General features: G+C 34.8%; 1 protein-coding gene across 7 annotated transcripts in view; it reads left to right on the top strand.

Moving 5' to 3' along the window:
* Positions 1–16645, top strand: part of LOC108528500 (neuroligin-1) — a 924470-nt gene that overhangs the window by 902083 nt on the left and 5742 nt on the right. For 5 of the 7 annotated variants that reach the window (XM_017870335.1, XM_017870333.1, XM_017870332.1 and 2 more), the window contains one exon: positions 15631–15843. In XM_017870335.1, coding sequence (XP_017725824.1) covers positions 15631–15843 — 213 coding nt within the window. The remainder of the gene's footprint in view (positions 1–15630; positions 15844–16645) is intronic. The other 2 variants (XM_017870336.1, XM_017870338.1) reach the window with 1 other exon arrangement.

Raw genomic sequence — 16645 nt, 5'->3', positions numbered from 1 at the left:
TTTTTTTTTTTTTTTTTTTTTTTTTTTTTTTTGTAATTTAAAATTTGGGGTAGTGAGAAACTTGAATTATCTTTCAAGTTCTATCAGAGACCTGATTACTGAAAAGTAGCTTAATGTAATTTTCTTTCTTCTATAGCTTTCACTACATCTAACTTGAGACTTTTCTCCCTGCATGTGTTTCTAGATCATTTGTTGTAGAATACTTACACCAGTTTTGGTTCTCACAATTTTAGTCTAATTACTATGTCCATAATCATGAATAATTGTGTTAGGTGAAAATAAACATATTACCTTCACTTAGTTAATCTTATAGATATTTAGGTTTTCCATAGTGATTTTATCTACATAATGTCGGGAATGGCAGATACAATCTACCATTATGTCTACCAATACAAAAAAAAATTGGGTCCAGTTTTTCCTTTCCTTTAGAAATATTAGGATTTCTAAACAAAATCAGCATTTTAACTGTACAAAAGTAATAAAGATATATAAAACAGGCCTCACATACTCATTTCTAGTTTTGTAACTATATTTGTATTTAGGCTATCTATAAAAGAAATCATTAACTAATTCTCCCTTGTTATATATATTTTAATTACTTTTTTTCCAGAATCAAAGGTGCTTAGAAATTGCCACCTTTAACTTCATAAGATTTATGATACACCTACTATATGTGTGACATTTTGCCAGATATGGGGATAGTGTTAAACAAATAATTCCAAGTCAGTGTTGGTACACACTTACGAATGAATGTCTAGATTAAACTGGGTGTTTAGAGGAAAGTAGGATAACTGTGTTTAAAGTACTCCCAAAAACATTTAAGCCAAGCCTCAGAGACAGAAGGAGTTGACCATTGAAACAAGTCAAAGAGCAGTGGTACTTTGCAGAGAGGAATCTGTGAATGAGAGTGACAGTGATAAAATCAGCCAAACTCCCTCTCACTGCAAAGACTAGAATATTTTGATCGCTTTTGAGATTTAAAGAGAATATTTAGGTTATTATAGAACTAAGTATTTTTCTTTCTTTTCTTCTTTTATTTATTTATTTTTTTTTTTTTTTTTTTTTTTTTTTTTTGAGATAGGGTCTCACTCTGTCACCCAGGCTGGAGTGCAATAGTATAATCTCAGTTTACTGCAACCTCTGATTCCTGGGTTCAAACGATCCTCCCATTTCAGCCTTCTAAGTAGCTGGAACTGCAGTCATGTACCACCATGCCCAGCTAATTTTGCAGTTTTGTATAGATGATGTTTTGCCATGTTACCCAGGCTGGTCTCAAACTCCTGGGCTCAAGTAATCTGCCCACCTCAGCCTCCAAAGTGTTGAGATTACAGGCTTGAGCCACTGCTCCTGGCCTTCTTGAACAGAAAATTTTTATTCAAAAATTATAAAGGAAGTTTTAAATATATTGAGCATAGTGTATGTGAATGTTCTCCCATTCCCAGGGTATCATGATAATCAAGTCAAAGGCCAAGTTCATTAAGCTACATGCTCCATCAGGCAAGAGAGCATAATAATAGAAGTCTTACCAGGAGATTCATTCATTTGTTTTTTATTTGTTATTTCATGAAATATTTATTCCATGGAAATTAAGCTAGGTGTCAGGAACACAAAGGTATACTGTGTTTATTCAGGGGACATAGGCCAATACAGCAGTGACAACAACATGTCAAGAGTGCCAGTGGAGGTAAATCCAGAGATTGGTTGCTTAATCATCTCTACATCTCTCCAAAATGCTGTCCCACTTCTCAGACAACATTTGAAATGTTCAAAGAAAGCTGATTTCTTTCCCTCCTAATTACCTTTATTTTTTCTAATGACATAATCTACCTAACTCATATTACCATGCTATTTCCATAATCTATGAAATTTAAGCCATTAATAGTATTTTTTTAGCTAGGATGAATTATAGACATTAGTGCTTTCAATTTTTACTTGGTGTGTGCATGTGTATTTGTGTGTGTGTGGCGGTGTGTTGGTACTTCTATGTACAATGTATGTGAGATTATTTAGTATTGTTCTAGATTGTGGTTTTACCCCATTTTATGCCTCTTTTTTGGAAATGAAATACCACTATACTCCAAAACTTAGGAATAAGCTTCAGTTTCTGTTCCCTGTAATTACTAGAATTTTTAAGTAATTTTCATATGCAAAAATCAACTCAAGATGGATTAAAGACTTAAATGTAAAACCCAAAACTGCAGAAACGCTAGAAGAAAACCTAGGCAATACAATTCAGGACATAGGCACAGACAAAGATTTCATGACAAAGACACCAGAAGCAATTACTAAAAAAGCAAAAATTGACAAATGGGATCTAATTAAACTAAAGAGCTTCTGCACAGCAAAGAAATTATCAACAGAGTCAGACAATCTATCAAATGGAAGAAAATTTTTGTAATCTATCCATCTGACAAAGGTCTAATATCCAATATCTCTAAGGAACTTAAACCCATTCATAAGAAAAAAAAAATACCCCATTAAAAAGCAGGCAAAAGACATGAACAGATGCTTCTCAAAAGAAGATATACATGCAGCCAACAAGCATATAAAAAAAGCTCATCATCACCCGTCATTAGAGAAATGCAAATCAAAATCACAATGAGATGCCATTTCACATCAGTCAGAATGATTATTATTAAAAAGTCAAAAAACAACAGATGCTGGTGAGGTTGTGAAGAAAAAAGAATGCTTTTACACTGTTGATGGGAGTGTAAATTAGTTTAATCATTGTGAAAGAGAATGTGGCAATTTCTCAAAAACCTAGAGGCAGAAATTCCATGTGACCCAGCAATCCCATTACTGGCTATATATCCAAAGGAATATTAATTGTTCTATTATAAAGATACATGTACACATATGTTCATTGCAGCACTATTCACAAATAGCAAAGATATGAAATCAACCTAAGTGCTCATCAATGATAGACTGGATAAAGAAAATGGGGTCCATATAGGCCATTGAATACTATGCAGCCAATAAAAGGAATGAGGTATGTCCTGCGCAGGGACATGGAGATACATATATATATATATATTATATAAAGGGGACTTTATTATTAACTTACACTATCACAAGGTCACACTATAGGCCATCTGCAGACTGAGGAGCAAGGAGAGCCAGTCCAAGTTCCCAAACTGAAGAACTTGGAGTGTGACGTTTGATGGCAGGAAGCATCCAGCATGGGAGAAAGACATAGACTGGAAGGTGAGACTAGTCTCTCTTTTCACTTTTTTCTGCCTGCTTATATTCTAGCCATGCTGGCAGCTGATTAGATTGTGCCCACCCAGATTAAGGGTGGGTCTGCCTTTCCCAGCCCACTGGCTCAAATGTTAATCTCTTTTGGCAACACCCTTACAGACACACCCAGGATCAATACTTTGTATCCTTCAGTCCAATCAAGCTGACACTCAGTATTAACCATCACACACGTGTTTTGATTTATATGTGGGAGCTGAATGATGAGAACACATGGACACATGTTGGGGAACAACACACACTGGTGCTTGTCAGAGGGTGGAGGTGGGAAAAGGGGAGCATCGGGATTAGTTATATATAAATCAAAATGCGTGTGTGATGGTTAATACTGAGTGTCAACTTGATTGGATTGAAGAATACAAAGTATTGATCCTGGGATGATCTGTGTAGCAAATCACCATGGCACACGTTTACCTATGTAACAAACCTGTACATCCTGCACATGTACCTCCGAACTTAAAATAAAAGTTGGAAAAAATAGTAATAATTTTTATAATTAGCTTTTATAATTTTAATTAATTCACATTTATTAATTTTTTTGTAAATGTAATTAATTTGATAATTACTAAATATTTAGGAATTATATATGAGAAGACCATTCAAAACTTTTAACCAGACAAATAAAGGAAAGCCAAAGTCCCCTAACTACTAGTTAGAGGTTTCTTGTAAAATTGCTGTATTTATTGTGCCAAAGAAAAGATGTGTTCAAAGGTAATGGGTACCTGTCAAAATGATATAGGAACCAGCTTTGAGGGGCTCCCACTAGCCATATGGGGGACAATTGTAGCCTCAAAATGTGGCAGTAAAAGATTATAACCACTAGAATAAAATAAGAACCCGTGAATCCATAATGATATAAACAAATGAATAAAGTGAATAAAAGTTGAAAAGAATAAAAAGCTTTTTTTAACAACCAATTCCAACTAATAGTAAAACAAATGATAACATTAAATTTTCTTAGCTAAGGATCGTCAACAGATGTTAAGATTAATGTGTAGGCCGGGCGCGGTGGCTCAAGCCTGTAATCCCAGCACTTTGGGAGGCCGAGATGGGCGGATCACGAGGTCAGGAGATCGAGACCATCCTGGCTAACACAGTGAAACCCCGTCTCTACTAAATGCAAAAAACTAGCCGGGCGAGGTGGCGGGCGCCTGTAGTCCCAGCTACTCGGGAGACTGAGGCAGGAGAATGGCGTAAACCTGGGAGGCGGAGCTTGCAGTGAGCTGAGAGCAAGACTCCGTCTCAAAAAAAAAAAAAAAAAAAAAAAAAAAAAAAAAAAAAAGATTAATGTGTAAAAGTGATGTAAAAGAAAATGTTTATAGTTTCAATATATCTGTATACTTTATACTTATCCCCTGCAAGGGGAAGATAGTAACTTTGTAAGGGAGAAATGGCAAAATCACTACCCTAATCAAATGGTCAATGGGCAAAGCAACATCATGTGCCTCCTGTTGTAGTGCATGGAGATGATACAACATCCCTTCACTAATCTTTTACCAGAAATGCATAACCTGAATATAATTATGAAGAAACATCTGATAAACCCTAATTGAAAGACATTATATGCAATAACTAACCTATATTCCTCAAAAAATGTCAAAGTCAAGAAAAATAAAGACCAACAAACTGTTCAAAGTTAAAGGGACCAAAGAGAAAACTAAATTCCACATGTGGGTTCAGGTTTGATAGGAGAGGGAGAGAAAAGAAAGGGAAGGGAGGAAAGGGAAAGAAGGAGAGGGTTGAAGAGGGGAGAGTAAAAGGTATTATGTTGGAGATATGGTTGAAGTGTAGACAGTAGTTCTTTCTACTATGTTTTCCATTTAAAAATACTGAAAGTATTCAAAAGTTTTAAAATCACTAAATCTGTCAGAATAGCTTTTAATGGAGAAGACTATAATATTAGCAGCATATAATAAATACCAGGTTTTCCTAGTCATTCATTTGGGAGATATTTATCCTCTCAAAAAAATTTGAGATACTAGAAATAAAATATGGAAAATAATCTAGTCTAGTCAACATTCTTACTAAATTATCTTGTCATTTTTATACATTACCCAGACCTTATCTTGTATCTTTCTATTATTTGTGTCTGTCTCAGGGATCAGCTAGTGTGAAATTAAAGACCATAGCATCCCTCTTTCCCACTCAGTCCCAGCTATTTGCAGTTGACCCTTGCTACCTCTTTTATGATGATCAGATTTCTCACATATCACCTCTCTCTCTCTCTCTCTCTCTCTCTCTCTCTCACACACACACACACACACACACACACACACACACACACACACACACATCTTTCTCCCTCATTCTCACACTGCTTTTGGAGGAGATGGCTTTTTTTCTACTCTCTTTTCTGATAGCCTAAAATTGCATCACTTATGTGTATTAGCAATTTTTTAAAAACTATTCTAAAGTAATGAATTGTCAACAAATCAAGACACAATGTCCTCTATTTCATCATCATCATAGTATTTTGGTTCACAAAACTGTTTTTATGACAATACAATCCAATTAAATGTTTGGTTTCAATTCTAAGAAACTATCTACAGTGAATACAAACATGTTCCTTATCCTTAATAGAATTCCTTAAATTTGTTTATTGTTTGACAAAATACTCTTACTCTACCTAAAACTAAGAGGGCAACATATATATATGTTAAATATATATGTGTGTGTGTATATATATGTTGCCCTCAGTGCATACGTGTGTGTGTGTATTTGTTTTTTTTTCTTTCCAACTTTTATTTTAGGTTCAGTGGGTGTATGTGCAGATTTGTTACATGGGTAAATCACATGTCAAGTCATGATTTTGTCCTTTTCAATGGCTGCACATATTTCCACAGTGTATATATACTACATTTTGTTTATCCAATTCACCACTGATGGGTATCTATGTTGATTCCATGTCTTTGCTATTTGAATAGTGCTGCAATGAACATGCATGTCCGTGTGTCTTTATGGCAAAACTATTTATATACCTTTGAGTATATACCCAGTAGTGCGATTACTAGGTTGAACGGTATTTCTATTTTAAGTTCTTCAAGAAATCTCCAAACTGCTTTCTACAGTAGCTGAACTAATATACTTTCCACCAGGAGTGTATAAGCATTCCCTTTGCTTCACAACCTTGCCAGCATGTTATTTTTTGAACATATGTATTTTGAGATGCCTTGCCAACTCCTTTCCATGGAATAGTTTAAAATGTGGTAAATTTAGCCCTATTTTGTATATTATAAATATTTAACTTTTTGTAATTCTTAAAAACTATTTTCTTTTAATCCTTCTTGACTTCATATTTTTTTTCAGTACAAATGGATGAGTGGTTTATTCTATTTAATGAAATAGGTGATAATAAAGAAAATGTCGAATTCAATTAGTTAATTATAGCCAAAGTATTTTATACAACATATATTAAGCTCCTTACATACTAAAACATTATCTCTTTTTTTTTTTTTTGAGACAAAATCTTACTCTGTCACTCATGCTGGAGTGCAGTGGCACAATCTTGGCTCACTGCAAGCTCCACCTCCTAGGTTCACGCCATTCTCCAGCCTCAGCCTCCTGAGTAGCTGGGACCACAGGCGCCCACCACCACGCCCAGCTGATTTTTTGTATTTTTAGTAGAGACGGGGTTTCACCGTGTTAGCCAGTGTGGTCTCAATCTCCTGACCTCGTGATCCACCTGCCTCTGCCTCCTAAAGTGCTGGGATTACAGGCGTGAGCCCACCACGCCCAGCCACATTATCTCTTTTAATAATGATAATTTTATGGGATGGGTAGTATTATTAATATTGTGTATTAGAAAACCAAAACTCAGAGGGACTAACTAATTGACACAGTAATTTGCTCACAAACCTGTGTTAGTCTGTTTGTGTTACTATAAAGGAATACCTAAGGCTGAGTAATCTATAAAGAAAAGAGATTTATTTGGGTCATGATTCTGCAGTTCTGTACGAGAAACATCACACCAGCATCTACTTCTGGTGAGAGCCTCTGGCTTCCACTTATGGCGGGAGGCAAAGAGGAACCACTGTGTCATATGAGGAGGGGAACAAGCCATTCATGAAGGATCTGCTCCCATGACCCAAACTCCTCCTAATAGGCCCCACCTCCTACACTGGGGATCAAATTTCAACATGAGATTTGGAGGAGACAGATATCCAAACTATACCAACATCCTGGTTATCCCACTAAGTCTGGCTGTCTTTTTGCCACACTAAATGTTGAGGGAATCTCAACAGTCTCTCAAACTTTAGAACCTTGACCTGTATTCTAGACCAATATTCTGGGATAGCCTACTGGGCCACGTGTCCTCTTATCTCATCTCGGATAAGCCCCATCCAGGATTGTCCTATTTTTCTCTCTTCAAACCTAATGCCACCCACCCTGCATCTTAGAGTACTTTCCCTCAAGATTGGCTCCTGAGAGAGATTCTCACTTCATTGCTGCCATCCAAGAAAGATAATAGACCTCTTTCATTTGGAAAGTTTAATTGTTAGTCTTCATGTGTTAATAGAAAATTATAACATTAATGCTGTCCTTCATTCAGCAAACATGTATATAATGACTATTTGGGGACAATTACAGTGGATAGAAATTGTAGTCCAGAAAAAAATAAAGAATATGAATGACTTATAAATACTACATTACAAAGCACACACACATACACACAGGTTACAACAGGAACGCTTAAGAGAGATAAAAATAAATATTGAACAGTTAGAAAATTGCAAAATATGTTTAGTTTTTATTGTTCCTGAAGCTACATAGTATAATTCTGAAGTATATATTTCCTGAGGACCTTTCTTATATGATAGACATTGTTGTTTCTTTAATGTCATGCTTTGAAGTGCACTATGTCTTTAAATCACTAGACATATTCCCACACAATCAGAGCAATTAGAAATGAAGAATGTGATTTCTTTTGACTCAAAAGTCCTTTTAGAAGGGATATTTCTTCTTTTTTTCACTGATTTGTGAGAGCAGTTATTCAAAATGCACAGAAACTTTGTGAACTTTGATACCAGGTTTGTCGTCCAGATACACATAGACAGGAAGTACGCAATAGCCTAAAGAAGGGAGTGCTGGATAAGCTTTTCTTAAGATGCAGACCCAGAAAACACTAACAGCTTTAAATTGTGGTGAAGAATATGGGGTTGGTGATGGGAGCTGGAACTGGGGATTACTTTTTCCCTAGTATCTTGGGGCATTCTTGAAATGGGAATGGTATACGTGATGCAGAGCTAAGTAAATCAGGACCCTTTTTTCTAACTATTACAACCTAAATTGAGAAGAAATCTGGTTAAAATAAATAATTTGGTCTTATTTGGGGAAAGGAGTCACAAGAAGTTAAAATTGAGTGTAATATAGAAGGAACAATCTCACCTCTTTACCCTGGAGATGGTAACACTTTGGAATTTGGAAACTGAAAACCAAAGAAATGGCTATAGGTATTTTCTTTCCAGGCATCTATTTCCAGTCATCTTCTTTCCCATTGTACTCCGCCATGTCCAGCTGTCAGTGATCAGAAGCCATGAGCAGCAATACAGTGTGTTATTTCTGAAGCAAGTCATTAAAGAGCAGATTATCTTAGAACAAGTTAATAAGTAGATTCACCAAAACATAACATTTTGGAAATACCACCAAGTTGTTTGATGTTAAGATATTAACCTCATTTCAGAGTAAGGTTTTTTTTTTTTTCCAAAAGATACACACAAAAAGGAAATTATTTTTACTTTGTCCTTCATTGCTTTCTAAGAAGAATTTAGACAGTAATCTTCAAGGGAACACAATAGCAAGGAAGCTAGCTGTATATGGTGAATAATTAAATGCTGTGTGTGTGTTCTTTTCCCTCACACAGACCCCAAGTTGTCCAATTTGGATAATTTTTTATTATTATGGTAAAAAAAATTAACATTAAATTTATCATTGTTACCATTTGTACATATACAGTTCAGTAACTATATTAATATATTAAGTATATTCACATTGTTTAGCAATAGATCTCTAGAACTTTCTCATACAACACTGAAACTCTATACTCATTAAATACTAATTCCCCCTTCCCCTTTCTCCACAGCTTTTGGTAGCCACCTTTCTAATTTCTCTTTCTATGATTGTGACTACCTTAGATATTTCATATGAGTAGAATCTGACAGTATTTGCTTTTTCTGTGACTGGCTTATTTCACATAGCACATTGTCTTTAGAGGCTCACCCATGTTGTCGCATGTAACAAGATTTGCTTCTTTTTTAAAGTTACACAATATTGCATCGTATGTATATTTTCTTTATCTGTATTTTCTTTACGCGTTCATCTGTCAACGAACACTTGGGTTGCTTCCTCTTGGCTATTATAAATAGTACTTAGATGAACATGAACTTGCACATTTCGTGTTGGGATCCTACTATGAATTCTTTTGTATATATATAAATATATATATAGATATATATACACACATAGAAGAATGCTGAATCATATACTAATCCTATGTTTAATTTTTGGAGGAATCTCCAAACTATTTTTGATAAGGGCTACATGTTTTACATTCCTACCAAAACAAGGGTTGCAAATCTCCTACATCCTTGCCAACACTAAGTATTTCCTAGTTTTTGATAGTAGTCATCCTATAGGTGTGAGGGGATACCACAGTGTGGGTTTGATTTGCATTTTTTAATGACTTGTAATGTTGAATAGCTTTTCATGTGTTTATTGTCCATTTGTATACCTCTTTGAAGAAATGTCTATTTAAGTTCGTTACCCATTTTTTAATTAGGTTATTTGGGTTTTTTGTTGTTTAGTTGTAAAAATTTCTGGATACTAATGCTGTATCAGATACATAATTTGCGATTGTTTTTTTCCCATTCTGTTGGTTTCCTTTCACTCTGTTGATTGTTTTTTTGATGCGCAGATATTTTGAAGTTTGGTGTAGTCTTATTTATTTTTTATTTTGTTTCTTGTGCTTTTGGTTTAATATCCAAGAAATCATTACCTAATCTAATTTCCTGAAATTTTTAATACATGTTTTATTTTAGGAGTTTAATAGTTCTGGGTTTTTTCATTTTGAGTTAATTTTTATATGGTGTATGCTGAGAGTCCAACTTTATTGATCTGTATCTGGATATCCAGTTTTCCCAGCATCATTTGTTGAAGAAACTGTTCTTTTGCCATTGTATAGTCTTGGCAGCTTTGTCAAGAATCATTTGGCCATATATGCCTAATTGTAGGGATTTTAATACATTATATTTTAAACAATTTTGACTCAAACAGAAATAAAGGGAAACTAATCACATTCTAGCATGAGGATTTTATTTCCATATAGCCATGTCACCCCATTAGAAGAGAATATTTTTCAAACGTGAGTAGTGACAGATAGAAGGAATACTTACTTGCTGAAAGTTTGGAGGTTAATTGACTAGTTATAATCAGTTCAAGGGTCTAAGAAGAAAGGAGGAGGACCTGGAATAAGTCCGTGACATAAAGTTTAAAGCAGGAGACAGAGGCAGAATGCAGAGGAAGATATGACTGAACTTGGCAACTGAAAAGATAAGAAGAGTTAGCACATAGGATTTCTAGTTGGATTTTTAGCTGGATAAATTCAAGGTTTTGTTTCCACAGTTTTAAATCCTTTTATGTTTACGATACAAAGTCCTTAATGAGCTATTTTTCTGATCCGTATTCCCAAGTCCCTAGAAGGACATCTCAGTATCATTCAGAGTCTCATGTCTGCAAAGCTGCTCTTTAATACTCAGTATGGTCTCTATTTTGAAATACTTAGCAACGTGACTCAAAGAACAAACCACAGTCATCTGTATCCAGGCAACAGCATTGATAAACAGTGCAAATTTCTTTTCTACCTTATAGCTTGAGCTACATAATGTGGACTAAAAATAATACTGTATTCTATTCAGTGTTTCTAGAAATTAACAACTATAAACGTAGACACTCAAATATGTTCCTACCTTAAAAAAAGAAGGAAGCACAACTACAGTATAGAATCACTGTCATCTTACATTTCTGACATTCTAGTTGTCATCTCAAATGTAAATAGTCTACATTCTCTTTTTTTTTTTTTTCTTTTAGCATTCTAAAGATATTTGTACATGGTTGTTTGATTGTATTGTAAAAGACCTAAGTATAAATTGGGTCAACCAATAAACCGCAGGGCTACTGCCTGACAATTTAAATTAGCTCCTTTCACAGTCCTTAGGGTCTGCCTATTAGAGAGTTATCTGAGTTCCATAGACAACAGTAGCCCAAGCCAATACCTTGGTCACAGTAATTATCTGTTTTTATTTATTTTTCCCTTGTCCAATTTATTTCAGGCCAGGTCTTATTTTTCCATTACAAGAGCCTGTGCACCCATGTTCAATTACCTGGTTTCTCTCTAGCACTTGAAACTAACTCTTGTTGCCAGATCAGGTAAACAGAAAGTTCAAACTAAGCCTGCTCAGTAGATGTAATCAACTCAGTAGAACTAGTAGTTTCATGTAGGAACTACAAATGGAAATGTTTTTTGATAGACTGAGTTTTTAGGTGGGAAGACGGGTATTAAATAAATTCTATTTGAATAAATAGGTGAATGACAATTGTAGTAGATATATGAATCAGTCAAATAATTTTTAGCATAATTGCAATTATGAATTTTGAGAGTTAGCCTTAAGTTTAAAATTACTAATTGTTAAAGTTTTATATTCCTGAGTCAAGTAAATTAAGTAGTTGAATTTTGGGGGGAAAATTTTGTGCATTTTCTGAAAAGGAAAAGAGTTTGTTTTATAGTCATTATTACTCTATTTTACAAAAACAATAATGTGTCAATGTGTTACTGCAATAATTAGTCACACATCCCAGGAACTTAAAATGAGTGTCAAGAAAAGTCAGATAAAGTAGTGACTATCTGTTAAGAATGATTTAAGTGACATTAAAGGAAAAGCCTTCTTCTCCAAAGTAATCACGAAGTGAGGACTCTGCAAAATTGAGTTCCCCAATGACTGGACTATAGTTGAGCACTTCAATGTAAAGTTTCAGCTAGAGTGATCTGAAATAGTGGTGCTGTTAAGGACATAACAGCTAAGTCAATTTAAAAAGAACTTTAAACGACTACTTCACTAGATAGCAAGGTATAAAGAATGCTGCCAAGGTACATCACTTGGGTAATTAGCAAACTGTATCTCTTTTGAGACAGCAATTTAACTTTCCTCATTTTGTGCCTTTAACTTAGCCATAGGATGTTATACCATCAGTAATCAAAAAATGTATGCAAGTATATATCTCTCTACCAGGTCTGAAGACATGTTATTTGCTTGGTCAGCAGCCTTAATAAAGACAGCTGCTATCAGTTTTTCATAAAATAAAACCCAACGTGGTCGTCTAAATTCACTCTAATGATCAGTTAGTTTCAGACAGATGATATGGATGGATGAATGGATAGATGGATGGATAGATAGATAGATAGATAGATAGATAGATAGATAGATAGATAACATACACACGAAATACACTAGAATCAGGAGTAAGAGAAATTCAGTACTGAAGGGTAAAAATGGAGCTTGACTGAGTAATCTTGGACATTTTGAGGCTACAACACAATAACTTCTACCCAATGGTTTACTCCATTTTCTATGCTGTGGTTTAATAATGACATTTTTGAACTGAATTTATTTTGTTTAAAACTCTTTCTTGAATGTATTACAAGACTTCTTTTTTTTTTTTTTTTTTTTTTGAGAAGGAGTCTCGCTCTGTCACCTAGGCTGGAGTGCAGTGGCCGGATCTCAGCTCACTGCAAACTCCGCCTCCCGGGTTTACGCCATTCTCCTGCCTCAGCCTCCTGAGTAGCTGGGACTACAGGCGCCCGCCACCTCGCCCGGCTAGTTTTTTGTATTTTTTTAGTAGAGACGGGGTTTCACCGTGTTAGCCAGGATGGTCTCGATCTCCTGACCTCGTGATCCGCCCGTCTCGGCCTCCCAAAGTGCTGGGATTACAGGCTTGAGCCACCGCGCCCGGCCTACAAGACTTCTTTAGACTATATATAAAGTAGAAGTTACTCTTCAGAGGAACTTTTTTTTTTTTTACTGCACTGTTATATAAACACAAAGCAATTTGACTAAAGAGTACTTCTATAACTGGAATTATAGAGGGGATACAATTTAGTTAATGTAGAAATAATTGTCTTATTACCATGGTTCTCTACCTGCTACACATTGGATGATGATTATTTTATGAGTAAGTCAATTCTGTATGGATGTAAAGATTCATTTGAAAGTAAGTGGAGTAATTTGAATGTAACTGCAATTATTTTTGCACCAACCTAATAACAAGAGTATTATGTCCTTATTCTTTCACTCACTCTCTCTCTTTCTCACACACACACACACAGACACCGCACATCCTTTTTCCTTCAAGAGTTTCTCTATCTAATGTACAGTCATCCTTCCATAATATTGTTTTCAGAGTTCATGCCAACAGTCTGTCTTTATAGACCAAAACATTTGTAAAAGAGTCTTTCAGAAATTTAAACTAATAATTCTGTCTTATACCAAAGTTGATGTGATAGCAAATAGAGTTAAAAGAGTTCCCTGCCATGCTTCTGTTTCTTATTTTATTGTCCTCTAATTTATATGCATATTGAGTATTTGCAAATACTTCTATCTAAGAAGACACCATAAAAATTTCCTTAAATTATTATGCAAATTCAATAAAAGAGAATGGGTATGACCAGAAAAATTTGTTTATTTGAACTGTATTTTTTACAATTTTAGTCATAAGGAAAGTTATCATTTTCAGGATTCCACAAACACAGACACACACACACACACACACACAATGAGTTAGAGACTGCAGTTTTATTTCTTAGAATTTTTGATCTTGTAGGAAAAGAATAACTAAGCACTTTCATTTCTTCAAAGTTTTCAAAATTATTCAGGAGGATTTGTCTTCATCTATTTCTTTCTACAATGATCCTAAAGAATTTCTTATCCATATATTCAGTTTGATTATGGATTTATTTGCTAACCTGATAGGTAGTGGTATCATGGTTTTGTTTTCATAAATGTAATCGATGTCTTAGCTTATTTTACAAAAAGATATATTTCAAATTGAATAAAATAATTTTTATCACAAACATTGACCCATTATATTGAATTGCTATAATAAGTCTCCAATAACAGAATTAATTTTTTAAAATTGGTTCTATAAATTTGTTGAGATTGGAAATTATATCCCTGAATATAATCAATTTATATCTAATAGGACTCTAAATATTTTCTACATAATATAAAATAGTCCATAAGTTGGAGTATTTTATGAAACACTTTCTACATTTTCATTTATACTAAATGCCAAAATATATTAGAGAATAGATGTTTATTTTACAAGTTATAATAAACACACTATAAAAGCTATTAGGTCAGCTAAATGAGTGAATATGTTTAAGGTATTGCTAAGTAATATGTTTGACTCTCCCTTCTACAACTTTCATATGTAAAACAGTTACTCAGATCTTAATGCCACAGTACTTTTTCTATCCGTCTTTTTTTCAATTGCCTTTGCCATTCTGTCAGTTCAGATCCTTAAACTCTCTCCCCTGCCTCCGTTTTCTCTCCCGCTCATTTTCAGATTCACCTCATTTTCCACTCATTTTCAGATTTACTACAAAGCAGAGCTTTGAGCATTGCAGAAATGTATGTCTGAACTTTTCAAAAACCTTCAATTATTCTACACCATTTGCTAATTGAGTACCTCCCCTCAGTTTGGCATTTAAAGTAGTCCTAACCGTGTCCTCAAGTCATCTCTGGCACAGTAATTCTTTCTTAATCATTGATCATCATTGATAAAAATGTACATATTCATATACATGCAGAGTTCTATATAATTTTATGGAGTTTACCAAATCTTTCTCTACAAGTCTTAGAGAAATACCTGCCTGCTCTACACATTTCCATCCTCCTACTCTGCCACACATGCCTAACATTTCAACCACGTTCGATGACAAGCAACTTGAGGACAGACATGGTGTTTTCTGCAAAATGCACATTCACATAAGCCCCATGATACTATCCAAATGTCTCCACTGAATAACTTGGCCCCTGGAATGTCTTTCCTCAGGTTTTCGGAATGTTTGCATTCCCTTTATCTGTCCCTGTTATCTGTTACCTGGATAAGTTGGGAGGCATTTGGGGAAGATAAATGTCATTTTTCAGATTTCAGTCACTGCTATTCTTGCTAAAGTAAATACTTTTATTATGGTGGGAAATAATCTTTACTAATGAACTTGGACTGTCCTTACCTTGATTAATATAGGCTTCATTTGTATTTAAATTTGATGTCTATTTGGTTTATGTCAGCTCAAAAGGTGTTTTTCAAATTTATATTTTTCAGGTTTCTTGAGTACAGGGGATCAGGCTGCAAAGGGGAACTATGGACTCCTTGATCTCATACAAGCTTTAAGATGGACTAGTGAAAACATTGGATTCTTTGGTGGTGACCCCTTAAGAATCACTGTTTTTGGATCTGGTGCTGGGGGTTCATGTGTCAATCTGCTGACTTTATCCCATTATTCTGAAGGTAACCGTTGGAGCAATTCAACCAAAGGTATTATGCAGGTTGCAAATTTTGACAATTTTGGTGTCTGCATGCCACCACCATCAATAGTGTGTGATGCTCTGTACATTTCTCTGTTCAAACTGTTAGGTTGAACTCAATATCTGTTTAAAGCTTTGTTTCTTCAGCTTTTCTGTGCATGTTTAAATTTTTGTCAAACTCTTTTTTTTGTCTCCTGTGGAGCTTGGTAAGGATGCCCTTTCAAGCACACTTCAGAATAGTTAGCATTACAGTTACTCTTCTTTCCTTTAAAGGGTGATTTGAGGAAAAAAATCAGGCAAAGACATTCTACAGTTCTGTCATCTTTGTTTATTCAGTGATCAAAATCGAAGATGAGACTTTTTAAATGCAGGGATTGTATATCATCTATTTTCAAGACAATAGACATTTTAAACCCTTTATTAGTATGAAGCTAACGAAGCAGTCGTAAGCTAGTTTGTCTGAAAACGTGATTTCGCTTGTTGTCTGAGTACAGAATGGACTGTTGATTATTTTGCATGCATGATCCAAAATTGTCAAAGCATCAAGGTCACTGGTAGAGCTTTTGATTAAAAGAAAATACATTTGATTCAGTGTTTTTTCTATTTTTAACTCCAAAAGCATTATTTTCCTCCCTAAACTTGGCAAGGCAGCATGGAGTACTGAGGCTGCTGAAATCCATGAAATATTTTTCTCGTTTCCATCTTCTGGCTTTGACATATTTTTTCCAAAGTGCCTGTGCAAGGCTTACCATGTTATTCTTTATGAATTCCATCTCCATTTTACCATGCATAGAATCACCCATTCCGACTGC

Source organism: Rhinopithecus bieti, unplaced genomic scaffold (assembly GCF_001698545.2).
Source record: "Rhinopithecus bieti isolate Rb0 unplaced genomic scaffold, ASM169854v2 scaffold_5007, whole genome shotgun sequence".
NCBI lineage: Eukaryota > Metazoa > Chordata > Mammalia > Primates > Cercopithecidae > Rhinopithecus > Rhinopithecus bieti.
The sequence above is the reverse complement of the archived record's forward strand: the minus strand, read 5'-3'. Positions and strand labels throughout refer to the sequence as shown.